This window comes from Pan paniscus, chromosome 15 (genome assembly GCF_029289425.2).
Source record: "Pan paniscus chromosome 15, NHGRI_mPanPan1-v2.0_pri, whole genome shotgun sequence".
NCBI classification, from domain to species: domain Eukaryota; kingdom Metazoa; phylum Chordata; class Mammalia; order Primates; family Hominidae; genus Pan; species Pan paniscus.
Window position 1 is genome coordinate 74,466,414 of NC_073264.2, and position 19,304 is coordinate 74,485,717.

Genomic DNA, 19,304 nt, shown 5'->3' on the forward strand with positions numbered 1-19,304 from the left:
AGCCAAAGTAAGCCAACTGTATGGTGGGGGAGATAATACAGAAAAAAAAAGTGTTCATTTTTATGTAAGAGAAGTAGGATTTTTCTCATGATTTAATGTCATATTAAACATTTAAAATTAAAATATTTATTATTTCTACAAAGTTTCAGCAAATAAGTAAACAAAGCTAAGTGATTAGGAAAACTCCTAGTTATTAAAAGACTGTGGAAAAATTAGTGTATTTAAAAAGCCATGTATTTCTCTAACCGGTATATTTAAGAATCACTTTTCCTGTCATATGGAAGATTTTTTTTTCCCTTCAGAAGCTTTAGCCCATATTTCAATCAGTGGTACTGAGGCAGTAAAAAGGAGGAAGAAAATCATAAGAATATTTATACTTATAAGAATATATAGGCCAAGTGTGGTGGATCATGTCTGTAATCTCAGCACTTTGGGAAGCTGAAGCAGGCAGATCACTTGAGGTCAGGAGTTCAAGACCAGCCTGGTCAATGTGGTGAAACCCTGTCTCTACTAAAAATACAAAAAAATTAGCTGGGTGTGGTGGTGCACGCCTGTAGTCCCAGCTACTTGGGAGGCTGAGACAGGAGAATTGCTTGAACCCAGGAGACGGAGGTTGCAGTGAGCCGAGATGGTGCCACTGCACTCCAGCCTGGGCGACACAGACTCCATCTCAAAAAAAAAAAAAAAAAAAAAGAATATATAGGAAATAGGCTGGGTGCAGTGGTTCAGGCCTGTAATCCCAGCACTTTGGGAGCTGAGGCGGGAGGATTGCCTGAAGTCAGGAGTTCAAGGACAGCCTGGCCAACATGGTGAAAAACCCCATCTCTACTAAAAATACAAAAATTAGCCGGGCATGGTGGGGCACGCCTGTAGTCCCAGCTACTCAGGAGGCATAGGCAAGAGAATCGCTTGAACCCAGGAGGTGGAGATTGCAGTGAGTTGAGATCATGCCACTGCACTCCAGCCTGTGCTATGGAGACAGATTCTGTCTCAAAAAAAAAAAAAAAAAAGGAATATATAGTAAATAGAGAAAAAAATTAACATTTTATATCAAACTACAATTTTTCCTTTAAGATATTAACATTTGGTATTTGGTCTAGTTCTATTTTTTTGCCCCCACATTTAATACATCTCACACTGTGATTACATAATATATTGCTTCTTTTTACTAAATAGTAAATAACATACATATTTCTTTCATTTCACTAAAATATGACCTGTCTCAGGCAATACAAAGAAAAGCACCTGTACATCACTGCCTTCTCAGGATCTTCACTATGTTCTTAACCTCTGTGAGTTTCCACTTTCTGATCTTACAAATGAAGGCATTAGTTTAAATGACCTCTGTACCATTAAGGAAAACTCCCTTTGATTTAACTCTTCTCATTTAAGGATTTCTAAAATAAACAAGACTTGTATTTAAGAGAGCTGACTTCCACTCCCTCAGCTTCACCAGTTAGTAAGCATATTCCACTGAAAATTTGAGTCCTGATAATTTAGGGTCTTTAGGTATTTCAGGATTAGTATTCTTATCAGAATATTTGTACTGACTCCACATTATATAGAGAAATTCATATTTAAATATAAAAAGAAAACTCCCTAATTAAAATCTATCTGTTTTCTCATTATTTTCCTTTCTTTCTCTTTTAATTCTATCATTGAAGCAGAGTGTGAAGGGATTTGTTTTTTGGAAGACTCTCTTAATTGTCCTTATTAATGAGATTTCACATACACTAGATTGTCAGTTCTTTTCCACATACAGACTTATAGAAACATCAGCTCTTACCTTAACCGGGAAGCTACATTTTCCAGTGCGAACGCCTTCTTCATCTGTCTGCCACTGATGTGGACGACTGGCCTCTGGAACATAAACATCCTTCTTTCTCCTAAAACTTTGCCGTAGTTTGTTCATTTTAATTTTTACAGCCTGAAGACAGAGGAAAAAAAATATTTAAAAGAAATATTACCTTCTTACATATTTAAACTTCGGATTACCATACTAACCAAAAATCTGATGTCCAAAATTAAAGGTTTTGGCTTTTATTTAAGCAATATATAATTATTATGTAAGCACAGTGTAAAGGGAAAATGAATAGAACATTTCCTCTTAGGGTAACACTAAGTTCAAACAAACAAATCATTTTACTTTTTGAAAAGACAACTACAATACTAGTCCTTGTAAGAACAACAATAACTTCTAGTAGGATTTAAAGACATATTATCCTAAGAAATTTCAAGAACTTTAGTTATAACAAAGCAATGAGAAATTCTGCCTACCCATCTACCTCTCAAATTCATTCCAACCCCTGAAAATGGAAATTTGTACATGTAGACCAAATTATAGACTGCTAACAGTTTCTAAAAACTTTTATAGTTATTAAGAAAAAAATCATTCTGAAACACTAAAATTTAGGAATCTTTTTGGCTCATTATTAGAAAACACTAAGCAAAGCAGGGATTACAATCATGTTTTTATAAAAGATGTCATGAAGAATAAAATAAAGTTTTCTTTAAACACACTTAAAGCCAGGCGCAATGGCTCATGCCTGTAATCCCAACACTTTGGGAGGCTGAGGTGGGCAGATCACTTGAGGTCAGGAGTTCAAGACCAGCCTGGCCAACATGGCAAAACCCCGCCTCTACTAAAACTACAAAAATTAGCCAGGTGTGGTGGTGCACACCTGTAATCCCAGCTACTCAGGAGGCTGAGGCAGGAGAATCACTTGAACTCAAGAGGTGGAGGTTACAGTGAGCCAAGATCACACAGCCTGGGTGACAGAGTGAGACTGTGTCTCAAAAATAAGTAAATAAATAAGCACACTTAAAGAAAAAAAATGTGCTACTAGGACTAAATCTAGAGAAAAAACATTTTTTTTCAGACAGTCTCACTCTGTCACTAAGGCTGGAGTGTAGTGGCGTGATCACAGCTCATTGCAACCTTTATCTCCCTGGCTCAAGCAATCCTCCCATCTCAGTCTCCCAAGTAGCTGGGACTACAGAGACATGTGCCACCACACCTGGCTTTTTTCTTTTTTCTTTTAAGTAGAGATAAGGTCTCACTATGTTGATCAGGCTGGTCTGAAACTCCTGAGTGAAAGCAATCCTCCCGCCTTGGCCTCTCTAAGTGCTGGAATTACAGGCGTGAGCCACCATACCTGGCCAGAAGAATTTCTTGCAAGCAGTATGACATCAGAATGCCTTTCCATATCGATAATCATTATAGTAACATAAAAAAAATGACAAAGGTACAAGTTTCATTATCAACTCTGTAACTAAAAAGTGTTGGCCGGGTGTGGCGGCTCACCCCTGTAATCCCAGCACTTTGGGAGGCCGAGGCAGGTGGATCACTTGAGGTCAGGAGTTGGAGACCAGCCTGGCTAACATAGCGAAACCCCGTCTCTACTAAAAATACAAAAATTAGCCAGGCATGGTGGCATGCACCTGTGATCCCAGCTACCTGGGAGGCTGAGGCAGGAGAATCACTTGAACCTGGGGGGCAGAGGTTGCAGTGAGCCAAGATCGCGCCACTTCACTCCAGCCTAGGCAAAAGAGAGAAACTCTGTCAAAAAAAAAAAAAAAAAAAGAAAGGAAATATTGTTATATTCTTTTATATCACATTTTAAAAACATACATGGGCTGGGCACAGTGGCTCACGTGTGTAATCCCAGCACTTTGGGAGGCTGAGGCAGGTGGATCACGAGGTCAGGAATTTGAATTTGAGACCAGCCTGGCCAACATGGTAAAACCCCGTCTCTACAAAAAATACAAAAATTAGTTGGGCGTGGTGGCACGCACCTGTAATCCCAGCTACTCAGGAGGCTGAGGCAGAAGAATCGCTTGAACCCGGGAGGCGGAGGTTGCAGTAAGCCGAGATTGTGCCACTGCACTCCAGCCTGGGCAACAGAGCGAGACTATGTCTCAAAAAGAAATTAGGTAAATAAATAAATGAACATAAAAACATACACAAATACAAGTATAAGAAAATGAAAAACCTATATCCTTACTCAAGTTGGCATGCTCCAAATTATCCTGAGGCCCAAAAAAAAAAAAAAAAACCCACCAAAAAAAACAAACTAAAAAAACCCTGTTATGATTCCTTTCTTCTTAATTTCTTCGTCTTAGCAAAGACAACTACTCACCTACCTACTTGGCCAAGCCAGACACCTGAAAATCATCCCTGCACTCAGCCTTTCTCTGGCCTGATTTTACCCAGACTGATTTTACCTCCTTAGTAGCTCTTGAATTCATCCCTCTCCCCAACTATTCCAGTCCTACTATCCTGAGACATTTTTCTTTAAATTATTGCTTTAAACAATTTAGAGACGTATTGGGATGGAGCTTTGTAGAGGCAAAGAGACCAAAATACTCAAGTATAAGTGATACTCAAGTATTTTAGTCTCTTTGCCTCTAACAGAGCTCCATCCCAATATGTTCTAAAACACAAATCTGACCATGTATCCACTCTGTTGAAAACCCTTCAATTGCTTCACACCACCTTCAAGACAAAGTTCAAATGCATGGCAAACAGTCCTCCTTCCTCTGGCTTCTCTCACCAGTCCCCATTCACATGCTAACCTCCAGCTACCCTAAACTACTTACAGTTCTCCAAACAAAGCATGCCCTCTTTCAGAGCCTCTGTATATGTTCCTCCCTCTGCCTAGAAAGAAATATCGTTACCTGTGCATGTCTGGTTAAAGTCTACTCATCTTTAAAGAGTCAGCTCAGGAGTTAACCTCTTCAGGAAAGCTAGACTTTTTTTTTTTTTGACAAGCCCCTACCTGGCTTGGTTAGGTCCTTCCACTTCATATAATTCGGATTAATACCTTCTTCTTACTTCTATTATTGTACGCATCAACCTTATAGTAATTTCCTATTTCCTTAATGGTTGACTGTATCTTATTTGTTTAAATATACCCTTGCATCGTAACACACTGCCTGTCATATATAGCATACTATAAATTTGAAGAATTGAAAGATAAAACAGACGCCCATCACAGTAGAGGCTATGTCACTAGGTAGGAAAAGTCTCAACATACAAGACCAAAGAACCATCGATGTTGGAAGAGACTGACGGTGTAATAGTCCAACCTCCCACTGACAAAGGAATCACTGACAACTTCCATTAAAAGAGGACATCCAACCTCTGTCTAAATAGATCTAGTACAAGTTTATTTGCTCTTTGGGCAGCTATTTATTGTTGTACCATTCTGTTGCCCAGTAAGAGAAAAGACTGAAAGTGTCAGCCAGTTTAGGGTCTAAGTATCTTGTCACTTTCTTTTTTAAAAAATGAATTTGGAAAAACGAAAACACATAATTATGATATCTTGCTTACTATTTCTTAATGAATAATTATCACTAGCCTGTAATTCTAGCTACTCAGGAAGCTGAGGCATGAGAATCACTTGAACCCAGGAGGCAGAGGCTACAGTGAGCTGAGATTGTGCCACTGCACTCCAGCCTGGGCAGCAGAGAATCTGCCTCAAAATAGTAATAATAATAACAATAAAGCACGTTAAGACTTTAGAGATAAAAATACATATAGCCATCACCCCAAACTCCACAATACACATATATACAGACTGACTTCATTAGAATAGTATTACTTTAAGAATTAAACCTTTATTTATAAAACAAAATAATTTTGCTTTGATATAGCAAGGATTGATTTAGCAAGGAACATCTTGATGAAAAAGGGCAGAATTGCTGAGGATGCTAGCCTACTTTTTACACTAGCTTCCCTCCTGCATCTGTCAAGTGTGGGATGAGAAAAAGGTGTTGGAATCTGGAGAGAGAGACTAGAATAAAAATATATTTGATTCCAAGAATGGGGAGGTGGTGGAGGCAATGGGGTGGGAGAGAGAAAAAATGCCACTGAAAAAATTACAGAAATAAGAAATAAGCTGTTAAAAACAGCTCTGCTTCCCTTTACTGACAAATAACTTGGCAAAATATTTACACATTATCTCTTCAATTCTTTAGTCCTCTCTTGTCTTGCTCCTCTCTTTTTCCCTCACCTCCGACTCTCCCCTTATCCAAGCCATCAGCAAAAGACTTCTAAAATATATCTCAAAACTATCCACTGCACTTAATCTCCACCACCCATAGTCCAAGATAACTTTGCCTCTTACCTGGACTAGCATAAGCCACTAGTATTTATTTCTATGTCCTCTGTTGTCCCTCTCTCATCAACTATGTACAAATTAGCCACCGTAATCTTTAAAAATGTAAAATGGATCATGGCATTGCTTAATAGTTCCATGGCTTTCCAATGTATCTTCAAATAAAATCCAAATTCTCACTATTCAGTGAGTCAGTATGGCATAATAATTCACACTGCTCAAGAAGTGGTGCTTACAATAGTATCAGAACATCACAAATACACAGTACATGTTAGCATATAAAGGTATGGCCCCGGCTGGGCGCGGTGGCTCATGCCTGTAATCCCAACAATTTGGGAGGCCGAGGCAGGTGGATCACCTGGGGTCAGGAGTTCGAGATCTGCCTGGCCAACAGGGTGAAACCCTGTCTCTACTAAAAATACAAAAAAATTAGCGAAGTGTGGTGGTGGGCACCTGTAGCCCAGCTACTTGGGAGGCTGAGGCAGGAGTATCACTTGAACCTGGGAGGCAGAGGTTGCAGTGAGCCGAGATCACACCATTGCACTCCATCCTGGGTGACAAAGCGAGACTCCCTCTCAAAACAAAACAAAAAAGGTATGGCCCCTGCATGTCTCTCTTGCCTTGAGGTGGCATTCTTCCCAACTCTTTATTATCTTTTCAGTTAACTGCAAGCTCATTCTCACTCTAGGCCTGTTGTTTCCTTCTCCCTGAAATACTCTTCTCCCAGACCCTTCAACAGTACATTGGTCTCCCACTCATTCTTCACTCTCAACCTAAAAGTTGACGTCTTTTTCTACTTTCTAAATACCATCCTCTATAATTCTTTATTATACTACTCTTTTCATTTCCTTCACAATTTATTTTATCTTATTTTATTTTATTTGGAGACAGGGTCTATCTTATCTTTTATCTTATTTTATTTTATTTGGAGACAGGGTATCACTCTGTCACCCAGGCTGGAGTGCAGCAGCATAATCTCACTCACTGCAGCCTCAACCTCCCGGGCTCAAGCGATCCTCCCATCTCAGCCTCCCGAGTAGCTGGAACTATAGGTGCATGTCACCACACCCAGCTAATTGTTGTGTTTTTTTGTAGAGATGGGGTTTCGCCATGTTACCGAGGCTGGTTTTGAACTCCTGAGCTCAAGCAACGTGCCTGCCTCAGCTTCCAAAAGTGCTGGGATTATAGGTGTGAACCACTGCACATGGCCTATAGTTTCTAATTACTTTGTTTCATTGCTTCAGCTCTTCCTTGATCATCAGATGCTTCAGCATCCATTCAATAAGTTATCTAACTTGCTAAAGGTAGAAAGCATTGGCTTCTGTCCTTTCTATCCAAAATACTCTTAACTAATGTAAATGTTAAGTATTCTCCTTTGACCAAGAAGCTAATTGTTCACTAATATAAATATGTCAAAGCCTGTGCTATGATTATACACAGATTCTTCCTTTGATTTTTTTGATGTTTCAGAATTTCTTTTTTTTTTTAACTTTTATTTTCAGTTTGGGGGTACATGTGAAGGTTTGTTACATAGGTAAACACGTGTCATGAGGGTTTGTTGCACATATTATTTCAACACCCAGGTATTAAGCCCAGTACCCAGTAGTTATCTTTTCTGCTCCTCTCCCTCCTCCCACCCTCCCCACTCAAGTAGACCCCTGTGTCTGTTGTTTCCTTGTGTTCATAAGTTCTTATCATTTAGCTCCCATCAATTGTTAATTAAATAATATTCTGTATCCAACAAAGTATTGTGCTAGGTACTAGAAGAGCCAGGATGGAAAATTTTTTATTTTAAAATAACTTTATCAAGACCTCAAGGTCTTGAATGGTATAAGAACACAATGAAAGAGACAGAAAAGGGGCATTTCAAACAGGGAATGGGGTAGGATGAAAAGTCATGCTATGTATGTAAAAATATGTATTTCCTCAAAACGAATATACTACTGATGATAAGATGTACCACTATTTTATGTTCCACTGAAAAAGAAAAAATGGAGGCCAGGTGCGCTGGCTCACACCTGTAATCCCCACACTTTGGGAAGCCGAGGTGGGTGGATTGCTTGAGCCCACGAATTCGAGACCAGCCTGGACAACATGGAAAAATCCCATCTTTACAAAAATACAAAAACTAGCCAGGCATGGTGCTGTGTGCCTGTGGTCCCAGCTACTTGGGGGGCTGGGGTGGGAGGGTCACTTTAGCCAAGGAGGAAGAGGCTACAGTGAGCCATTATCTTACCACTGCACTCCAGCCTAGGTGACAGAGTGATACCTTGTCTCAAAAAAAAAATGCTACCAAAATTGTTTAAGAATTGTTCATTTATTGTGAAATATCACAATAGTAAGATGTATCCCAATGGGAGATGATTCCCAGTTCCAGAGATGTTAAAGTGTGAGAGAAAGAGGGAAAAGAGAAGGAGGAAAAGGGGGAGGAGGAGAAACAGAAGGTGAAAGAAAAAGAAAATTATCATCTAATTTTGTTCCTTTGAGATAGCATCTCACTCTTGTCACCCAGGCTGGAGTACAGTGGTGTGATCATGGCTCACTTCAGTTGTGACCTCCCAGACTAGGTGATCCTCCCACTTCAGCCTCCCAAGTAGCTAGGACTACAGGTGCGCACCACCATGCCCAGCTATTGTTTGTAGAGACTGGGTTTTGCCACACGTTACCCAGGCTGGTTTTGAACTCCTTGGGTCAAGTGACCCACATGCCTCGGCCTCCCAAAGTGCTGGGATTACAGGTGTGAGCTACTGCACCTGGCCTATCACTCTATTATAAATAGAAAATCAGCCTTCCAAGAACCTCGGCAAGTCTCAATGACATAGCATATTGGTTACTCATTAAAATTTGTTATCAAAAAGTGGAGAAAAGGCCACTGGAAAGAGTGATCATGGGCTGGGTGCAGTGGCTCATGCCTGTAATCCCAGTACTTTGGCAGGCCGAGGCAGGAGGGTTGTTTGAGTCTAGGAGTTCAATACCAGCCTGGGCAACATAGTGAGACCCTGTCTCTATTAAAAAAAGAAAAATTTAAAATAAATAAAGCCGGGTGCAATGGCTCATGCCTGTAATCCCAACACTTTGGGAGGCTGAGGCCGGTGGATCACCTGAGGTCAGAAGTTTGAGACCAGCCTGGCCTACATGGCAAAACCCCATCTCTATGAAAAATACAAAAAATTAGTCAGGCACGTTGGTGTGTGCCTGTAGTCCCAGCTACTCAGGAGACCGATACGGGAGAATCACTTGAGCCTGGGAGGTGGAGGTTGCAGTGAGCCAGATCATACCACTGCACTCCAGCCTGGACAACAGAGACCTTGTCTCAAAAAGAAAAAGAAGAAAAAAAAAGCTCAGACAAAATGGTTCAATTCCTACAAAAAGACACTCTCTAAAAACTGACCTAACTAGAAACACAATCCTAAATGAAACCATTTAGAATACTGCATACCTGCCCGGCAAAATATGAAACCCATCACCCCGAAAAATACCATGCCCAGACAGTTGAACAGAAGTTCAACAAAACTTTCATAAAAAGATCATTCCAGTCTTAAATAAATCTTTTCAGGGGGAAAAAAAGAGTTTCTAACTCATTATTTGAGGCTGGCATAACCTGGATACCAAAACCAACTAAGGACAAGAAATTAAAATTATGGGCCAATTTCACCTGTGAATGAACATAGATGCAAAAATCGTAACAGTCCAGGTGCAGTGGCTCATGCTTGTAATCCCAACACTTTGGGAGGCTGAGGTGGAAGGACTGCTTAAGCCCAGGAGTTCAAGTCCAGTTTGGGCAACATAGCAAGACCTCATCTCTACTAAAAATTTTAAAAGTAGACAGCCATGATGGTGCACCCCTGTAGTACCAGCTACTCAGAAGGCTGACGTGCGATGAAAACTTGAGCCCAGTAGTTCGAGGTTATAGTGAGCTAAGATCATACCATTGCACCGGACTGGGTGACAGAAAAAGATCCCATCTCTTAAAAACAAAACAAATTAATAAACTAAATCCAACTGTATATTTTTTTCTAAAAAGTCCATCATGACAGAGTTGGATTTCAGCAATTCAACATTATAAATGTCATTCACCACATTAACAGAATAAAGGAGGAAAACTATGTGATCATCTTGTAAATGCAGAAAACATGTTTGATAAAATTCAATACTCGTTCTTCACACAAAAAATATCTTGGCCTACTAGGAAGAGAAATGCTTTTAACCTAGAAAAAGTTTCTATCAAAAATATATAGCAGGCCAGGCATGGTGGCTCAAGCCTGTGCCACCGTGCTGAGGTGGGTGGATAACTTGAGGCGGATAACCTGAGGTCAGGAGTTCGAGATCAGCCTGGCCAACATGGTGAAACCCCATCTCTACTAAAAGTACAAAAATTAGCCAGGCATGGTGATGCCCGCCTATAGTCCCAGCTACTCAGGAGGTTGAGGTGGGAAGATCACTTGAACCTGAGAAGCTGAGGTTGCAGTGGGCTGAGATTGCACCACTGCACTCCAGCCTGGGTGACAGAGCAAGACCCTGTCTCAAATAAATAAAAATTTTTAAAAAATAATAAAAATAAATACACATATATATATATATATATATATATATATATAGCAAACCTTAGTCATAATAGTGAAACAAAATAAGTACTTCCTTTAAAAAATTAAGTGCAACATAAGAATGCCCACTATTTTTTTTTAGACAGGGTCTTGCTCTGTTGTCCAGGCTACAGTGCAGTGGCACGATCATGACTCACTGCAGTTTCAACCTCCTGGGCTTAAAGCAATCCTTCCACTTCAGCCTCCCGAATAGCTGGGACTACAGGTATGTTGTACCTCCACACCTGCCTAGTTTTTATTTATTTATTTATTTATTTTAGAGATGGGGTCTTGCTATATTGCCCAGGCTGATCTCAAACTCCTGGGCTCAAGCAAAGGAATGCCTACTATTAACACTTGCACTGAATACTGTACTGAAAGTCCTAAATAGCACAGTCAAGGCAAGAGAAAGAAATAAAGCATGGGAAAGAAACAAAACAGAAGATGCAAAGAAAACAAAGAGGAAAAATACACCATTCACAATAGTAACAAGAAATAAGGTCTCTTCTTTTTTCTTTAAGACAGTCTCGCTGTGTCACCCAGGCTGCAGTGCAGTGGCGTGATCTCGGTTCACTGCAACCTCCACCTCCCAGGTTCAAGCAATTCTCATGCCTCAGCCTGCTAAGTAGCTAGGATTACAGGCGTGTGCCACTATACACAGCTAATTTTTGTATTTTTTAGTAGAGATGGGGCTTCACCATGTTGGCTAGGCTGGTCTTGAACTCCTGGCCTCAAGTGATCTGCCCATTTCAGCCTCCCAAAGTGCTAAGATTACAGGCATGAGCCATCATGCCTGGCCATCTTATTTTTCTTTATGGAAAAAAGAGAGAATTTACGGAAAAATATTTTAAATATCTAAATAACCAAAAAGATATTCTACGATCAAGGACAGTAAGTCTCAATACCATAAAAGAAGGAAATAAATTAAATGTATGTGTAGAGTAAAAGCTATAGGCTGGGTATAGTAGTAATACCAGCACTTTGGGAGGCTGAGATGGAAGGACTGCTCGAGCCTAAGAGTTTCAGACCAGCCTGGGCAACATAGCAAGACTCTGTCTCTATAAGAAAAAAATTAAAAATTAAAAAAATAAAGCTACAGAGCTCTGGGGTTCATACAAGGCAGGTCCCATTCTTTAAGTAGCTTTTGAATTTTTGTATAATTTTGCTCAAATTATCTCCCATTCATGGATATTTATGCAACAGATATAAACTTACTATTAGTAAATAATCATAGATATCTTACTTTAATGAAATTGTAGTAATAGTTAATCAGCACTTTAGGATTCTGACAGCTACAATAAACAAGTATGAGAAAAGAATACATGATCAGTTCATGGCTGAGTTCTAGTTGAATGTGCTGCGGTCCCACTGGTTCAAAGGTCATTCAGTGTGCACATTCACCATAGTGAAAGTTCTAATAAGCACTCCTGCAAGTGATAAAACGCTGCCAACATTTTATGTAATACATGAGGTTTTGGTTCTTGGTAATTTTCTGTCAAGGCTGCCAAAACACCATCTCCTTAAAAGCTACCTGAAAATATGGACATTTATTCTAAATACAAATTGCATTCTCAAGGGGAAGGCAGACAAAACACATTCATAATGCAATGACCATGTTAGGCTCAGTGGGTACTTCTAGTGGACCTATGTATGGCCCTTATATATGTAAGGCTCTTGTACATGTGAGATCTACAAGCAGTTGCCCAATTTGCTTTACAATAGACCTGAATTTGAAAGAATGAATGATATTCTTTAGATCTAACTTATTCAAGTTTAATTTTGGTTTATGTAAGTTTTGTCATATCCTACATTGCTGCCTAAACATTGCTTTATCCAAATTTCCTAATACAGAATTAGATATTATGATAATTTTCTTTACTGGTTGCTAGGAAATGATAATACTAATCACTGCCATTCACTGAATGCTTACTGTGTGCCAGGCATTGTTGTAAATGCTTTGTATGTATTAAATCATTCAATCTTTACAATAACCCTATCAGGTGGATAATATTACCATCACAATTTTACAGATAGGAAAACTGATGTATGGAAAAGTTAAGTAACTTTCCCAATGTCACACAACAAGTAAATGAAGCGGCTAAAGGATTCATACCCAAGTAGTCTGTCTCCAGAGACTAGACCCTTAAATACCATTTATACTGCTTTTCACAATATTGAAAAGATATGTGAAATTATTATAAAGGACAAAAACACTCAGCATTACAAATATTATCAGTAATTGTTAAACAACAGTTAAGCAATATTAATACTAACACAACTTATCACAGGTTGATACTTCACAGCTATTTCAGATTCATGGTTATGATTAAGAGTTTTGAAGTTGGACAGACCTGGCTCTGAATCTTGGCTGTGCCCTTTACAAGTTGTGTGATTTTGGACAAGTTTCGTAACTTCACCAAGCCTCAGTTTCCTCATCTGTAAAATGAGAATAATAAACATCTCACAAAATTGTTGTTAGTAACATAATTATTGCTGCATTGCGCTGAAATAGTAACTCCAAACAAAACACATACACACAAAATAAAGAGAAGGTCCCAATTTTCCCCATAAAACAAGACTTTATTATAATGATGTACTGAAGATGATCACTCCAAGTTACTCCAGCAACTGTAAGATCCACACACTAATGTAGAACCACAATTTTCTCTAATACATGACAAATAATTCCCCTATATAAAACTCAAATATCTACAGGTAAATTACTCGATCTTTGAAATAAAATACTATATATATATACACACACACACACACACACACATATACATATATATATACAGAGAGAGAGAGAGAGAGACAAATAGGATATTGTTATTTATTGAGAGCAACTCCCACAAATCCCATTCTACACATATCCCTAGTAAGACCAGTAATTAGCATTCAAGGGGCCCAAAACAGGAAGAGCTGTGTCAAGAAGGATCAATTTGGGCCATGCCTGTAATCCCAGCACTTCGGGAGGCCTGGGCAGGAGAATCACTTGAGCCCAGGAGTTCAAGACCAAGCTGAGCAATATAGGGAAACCTCGCCTCTACAAAAAACTTTAAAAATTAGCCACGTATGGTGACATGCACCTGTGGTCCCAACTACTCCGGAGGCTGAGACAGAAGGATAGTTTGAGCCTGGGAGGTCAAGGCTGCAGCGAGCTGTGATCACGCCACTGCACTCCAGCCTGGACAACAGAGTGAGACCCTGTTTCAAAAAAAAAAAGAAAAAGAAAAAGGATGGATTCGTGTGGTACTGATAGGAAGGAATATTTACGAGAAATAAACAGAAAGAGACAGACATATTGTCAAAGCTGTAGGGAAAATGAACCCCAGAGATCACCGGAATATAAGGGAAACTTCTTCAAAACACTCTAGAGAATCTCCATGTTTAATCCCACAGTCCTATATTTATTTCCATTTTCACATGAACTTAAACAAAAAATTCCATTTATTTTCTTGTAGCAAACAGTAGTTTCTGCAAAGTGTTTAAAAAAAAAAAACAAAAACAAACTTGGCTTGGAATTTGTTTTGCATATTTATTTCTGTCCCCAAAGAAAATATGTGGCTGGCAAGACGGTAAATATTGTAGAATGACAGTTACAGAACTGGGATTTGGCTTTCAAAAATGGAAAGTGGTCACAGAGTATCTATTCAGCTATATATTAAATATTTGATTTACAAAGAAAATTACACAAGCAAAATTAAACTATGAAATGGTATTCAAGGTTAGAAACACAGCAATTCGGGCCGGGCACAGTGGCTCACGCCTGTTAATCCCAGCACTTTGGGAGGCCGAGGCAAGTGGATCGCCTGAGGTCAGGAGTTTGAGACCAGCCTGGCCAACACAGCGAAACCTTGTCTCTACTAAAAATACAAAAAATTAGCCGGGCATGGTGACAGGTGACTGCAGTCAATCCCAGCTACTCGGGAGGCTGAGGCAGGAGAATCACTTGAACCTGGGAGGCGGAGGTTACAGTGAGCCGAGATCGCGCCATTGCACTCCAGCCTGGGCAACAAGAGCAAGACTCCGTCTCCAAAAAAAACAAAACAAAAAAAAATTGAAAAGAAACACAGCAATGGGATAAACTATTGATAGAGAACCTACTGTGTGTAATACAGTTACAATACTCAGTATTAAGACGAGTACAGAAAATTACTGACATAATCTCTAAGCTCTAGGTTCTCATAATCAAGAAAAGGAATATTAAAAGCCCGTATGACAAAATGCTGCAAATGCTTTAAGAGAGGCACAAATTGCAACATGCCTTAAGAGGGGGATGAGATCACTGACTTGAGAGAAGAAACAAGAAAAGACTTCATGGAAACTGCAGCATTTGAAAAGTGGAATTCCAACAACTCTAACTTCTGAATATAAAAACAACTTAAACTAAAAAGTTTTCCTTCTGTTAGTATGGAGGTATATATTGCCTCTCAGCTGTCACTAAAATGGAAGGTGGCTAATAAAAATGTACTAAATAAACCTAATAGAACATTTTCTTTTTTTTTTTTTTTTTGAGACGGTGTCTTGCACTGTCGCCCAGGCTGGAGTGCAATGGCATGATCTCAGCTCACTGCAACCTTTGCCTCCTGGGTTCAAGTGATTCTCCTGCCTCGGCCTCCTGAGTAGCTGGGATTACAGGTGCTCGCCACCACACCCAGCTAATTTTTTGTATTTTTAGTAGAGACAGGGTTTCACCATGTTGGCCAGGCTGGTCTCGAACTCCTGACCTCGTGATCCACCTGCCTCAGCCTCCCAAAGTGTTGGGATTACAGGTGTGAGCCACCGCGCCTGGCCTTATAACATTTTCAAAAAGGAATTTGACAATAATAGCCATATCTTCAATTGCCATTTACCTTCAAATACTGTACTTAGAATTTTTCACTAAGAAATTTGACAAATTAAAAAAGACTTAAAATAAGACTATTCACTCATTCACTTATTAATACTTTACAAAGTGAAAAAGTATAACTGGACACAAAAATTAACTCTAAGAATTAAGGCAGTAAGACACAAAGGGATGTGAAATGAGTTACATACAGCTGACTAACAAAAGGAAGCCTAATTTTTTGTCCACATCTCTTCCCACCACCGAAAGAGGAACTTAACAAATGCATTTTATGAAAAACACACTTAAAAGTGTCCTTAGTAACAGATTTACATATGATACAAAAATCCTTTTAAAAATAGTTTATTAAGGTATGACATATGTAGAAAGAAGCATACGAAGTGTAGAGCTCAATTACTTTTCACAAAGAAACACATATAATTAGAATCCAGATCAAAAACAGAACATTAGTAGCACCCTAGAAGCTCCTCTATGTTCCTGCTTCCAGTCACTTCCTGTTCCCCTACCAAAGATACCACTATCTTAATTAACTTCTAATATCATGATGTGTTTTGCCTATATTGAATTTTATTAAAAAGAATCATACAATATTATCCTTTTGTTGTTTGGTTTCTTTCACTCAATATTGTCTATGAAATTCATCCATACTCTTGTGCTTGCAGTTTGCTATGATTTGAATGTTTGTCTCTTCCAAAAACTCATGTTGAAATCTAATTGTTATTGTAATGGTAGTGGGAGGGGTGGGACCATTAAGAGATAATTAGACCATGAGGGCTCTGCCCACATGAGTAGGATTAATGGATTAACACCAATATAAAAGGGTACAACTGTCTAGAACAAACGCCATCTAATTTTTACAAAGTGCCCCTTCCTAAGAAAACTTACTAAATAAGAAACGTTTAGGAAATCTTTGAACTACCTATTTTAAAAATATTTAAAGCAAATAAATATAGAACATGAGGTGCTTGAGGTTACTATGCAATGACAGAACAACAAACAAAAAAGTCAGTTTCTTCTCGCCAGGCACGGTGGCTCACGCTTGTAATCCCAGCACTTTGGGAGGCCGAGGTGGGTGGAGCACCTGAGGTCGGGAGTTCGAGACCAGCCTGACCAACATGGAGAAACCCCATCTCTACTAAAAATACAAAAATTAGCCGGGCGTGATGGCACATGCCTGTAATCCCTGCTACTCAGGAGGCTGAGGCAGGAGAATTGCTTGAACCCAGGAGGCGGAGGTTGCGATGAGCCGAGATTGTGCCACTGCACTCCAGCCTGGGTAACAAGAGTGAAACTCCGCCTCAAAAAAAAAAAAAAAAAAAAAAAAATCAGGTTCTTCTCTGTATGCCAACAATTTGAAATTTTTCTGCATGATCAGCATTTCCTTTGCTACTTTACTTTCTTTAAATAATTTTTTGTCATTTCTGTGAATTCTATAAATGAAGTCAAATTGGATTACAACTAAGATACATGAAAAAATTTTAGATAAATTTTTAACTTTATATAATTTCAAATTTAAAGAAAATTTGCAAAGATCATCAATTATTTACATTTCATCTCATTTGCTTTATCATTCTCTTTCTCGTTCATTTTTTCTTGAGATGGGGTCTCACTATGTTGCCCAGGCTGATCTTAAACTCCTGGACTCCCATCTCGGCCTCCCAAAGTGCTGGGATTACAGGCGTGAGCCCGCATCAGGTCCATCTCATACATTTTTTTCTGAACCATATGAGAGTAAGCTGCAAACACACTATATACCATTTTAGTCCTAAATATTTTTGTACGTTCTCCTAGGAACAAGAATATTTGCTTAGATAACCATAATATAGCTAAGCAAATCAGTACCAATGTTAAAGTTACTATATAACAGCCAGGCTCAGTGGCTCACGCCTGTAATCTCAGCATTTTGGGAGACCGAGGTGGGTGGATCACGAGGTCAGGAGATCGAGATCATCCTGGCCAACATGGTGAAACCCCTTCTCTACTAAAATACAAAAAATTAGCCAGGCGTGGTGGTGCGTGCCTGCAATCCCAGCTACTCAGGAGGCTGAGGCAGAGGAATCGCTTAAACCCGGGAGGTGGAGCTTGCAGTGAGCTGAGATTGCACCACTGCACTCCAGCCTGGAGAAAGAGCGAGACTCCATCTCAAAAAAAAAAAAACTTACTATATGTCTACAGTCCATATTGAAATATGTTCTTAGTTATGTGTGTTAATTGTTACAGGGTGTTATGACTTGAATAGGTCCCCCCCAAAATTCAAGTGTTACCAATGTTACAGTATTAAGAGGTGGGACACTTAAGGAGTGATTAGGCCAGGAGGGCTACTCCCTCCTGAATGGGATTAAGGCTTCGTGCAGCTTCAGCTAGCTTGCTTTTCCACTTTTTGGCCATGTGAAGACACTGTGTTCCTCTTCTCTGGAACAGACAACTGGACCTGCCAGTACCTTGATCTTAGACTTTCCAGCCACCAGAACTGTGAGAAAATAAAATTCTGTTTTTTATAAATTACCCAGTCTCAGGTATTCTGTTACAGCAGCACAAATGGGTTAAGAAAGAGGAGAAGTGACCAGGCTCAGTGGCTCACGTCTGTAATCCCAGTACCTTGGAAGGCAGGCGTGGGAGGATCACTTGAGGTCAGGAGCTGAAGATGAGCTTGGCCAACATGGTAAAAACCATGTTTCCACTAAAAATACAAAATTTAGCCAGGCATGGTGGCAGGAGCCTGTAATCTCAACTACTTGGGAAGCTGAGGCAGGAGAATCACTTGATCCTGGGAGGTGGAGGGTGCAGTGAGCCAAGATCATGCCACTGCACTCCAGCCTGGGCGACAGAGCAATACTCCATCTCAAAAAAAAAGAGGCGAAGTAATTGCTTCTAGGTCCTCTTAGCAAACAAAGCTGGAATATATATATATATTCCTTTTATATATATATATATATAAAACCTTTTATATATATATAAAACCTTTTATATATATATAAAACCTTTTATATATATATAACCTTTTATATATATAAATGTGTATGTCAGTGTATACGCATACACACATATATGTGCCTATATATGTATATCTATATGAAAATATACATATATGTGTATTTATATTTATATATTTAATATTTAAATATAGATTAATATCATTGCATAGATATGAATAGATATTAAAAACCATAACTTCCAATTCAAATCCAACATCACAGGGTTTATTTCAGCCTTTTCTTTTTTCCATATATAAAACTCCTTTCTCCAACAATGAAAAAACTTGACTCCCATTATCCTCAATACACTTACTCATTTGTTCAGTCCTAGAACTGACAAAAAACAGTTTCAAAATTGCTAATTCATACCACTACAAAAGAAAAGCCTAGAAACTAGGATTCACTATTGTTCATATTTCAATATTCATTTCATTATATTCATTGTATCATATATCTTCAATATGTTATATTCATTTCATTATATTTCATTATTCATCACTGTTTATATATTCATTACTGTTTATATTTCTGTTCACCTTGAGTTTAAGAGTATACCATTTCACTTATCTTTAAGTGGAGCTGAAATACAGGTAGGTTCATCTGATTCTGTTTATACTTTTAGGGTTTTATCCCTATCCTTATTGATTTTTTATTTTGTTTTTTATAAAACATTAGCATGACATTCTCAACTGATGTCATAAAAATTGTAACCAGGATTCTCTCTCTCACTGACACTGGAATAGAGCTTTACAATTTAGGAAGTATATTTCCCATAAAA

General features: G+C 38.9%; 1 protein-coding gene across 44 annotated transcripts in view; it reads right to left on the reverse strand.

Moving 5' to 3' along the window:
• NUMB (NUMB endocytic adaptor protein) overlaps positions 1-19,304 on the reverse strand; it is a 192,234-nt gene that overhangs the window by 81,441 nt on the left and 91,489 nt on the right. For 23 of the 44 annotated variants that reach the window (XM_024925379.4, XM_014347609.4, XM_055097799.2 and 20 more), the window contains 2 exons: positions 13,054-13,138; positions 1,787-1,927 (listed from right to left, as the gene is read on the reverse strand). In XM_024925379.4, the coding sequence (XP_024781147.1) occupies positions 1,787-1,912 (126 nt within the window). In that variant the 5' untranslated portion in view covers positions 1,913-1,927; positions 13,054-13,138. Of the gene's footprint in view, positions 1-1,786; positions 1,928-3,457; positions 3,560-13,053; positions 13,139-19,304 lie in introns of all 44 variants that reach the window. The other 21 variants (XM_003824142.5, XM_063596314.1, XM_055097813.2 and 18 more) reach the window with 2 other exon arrangements.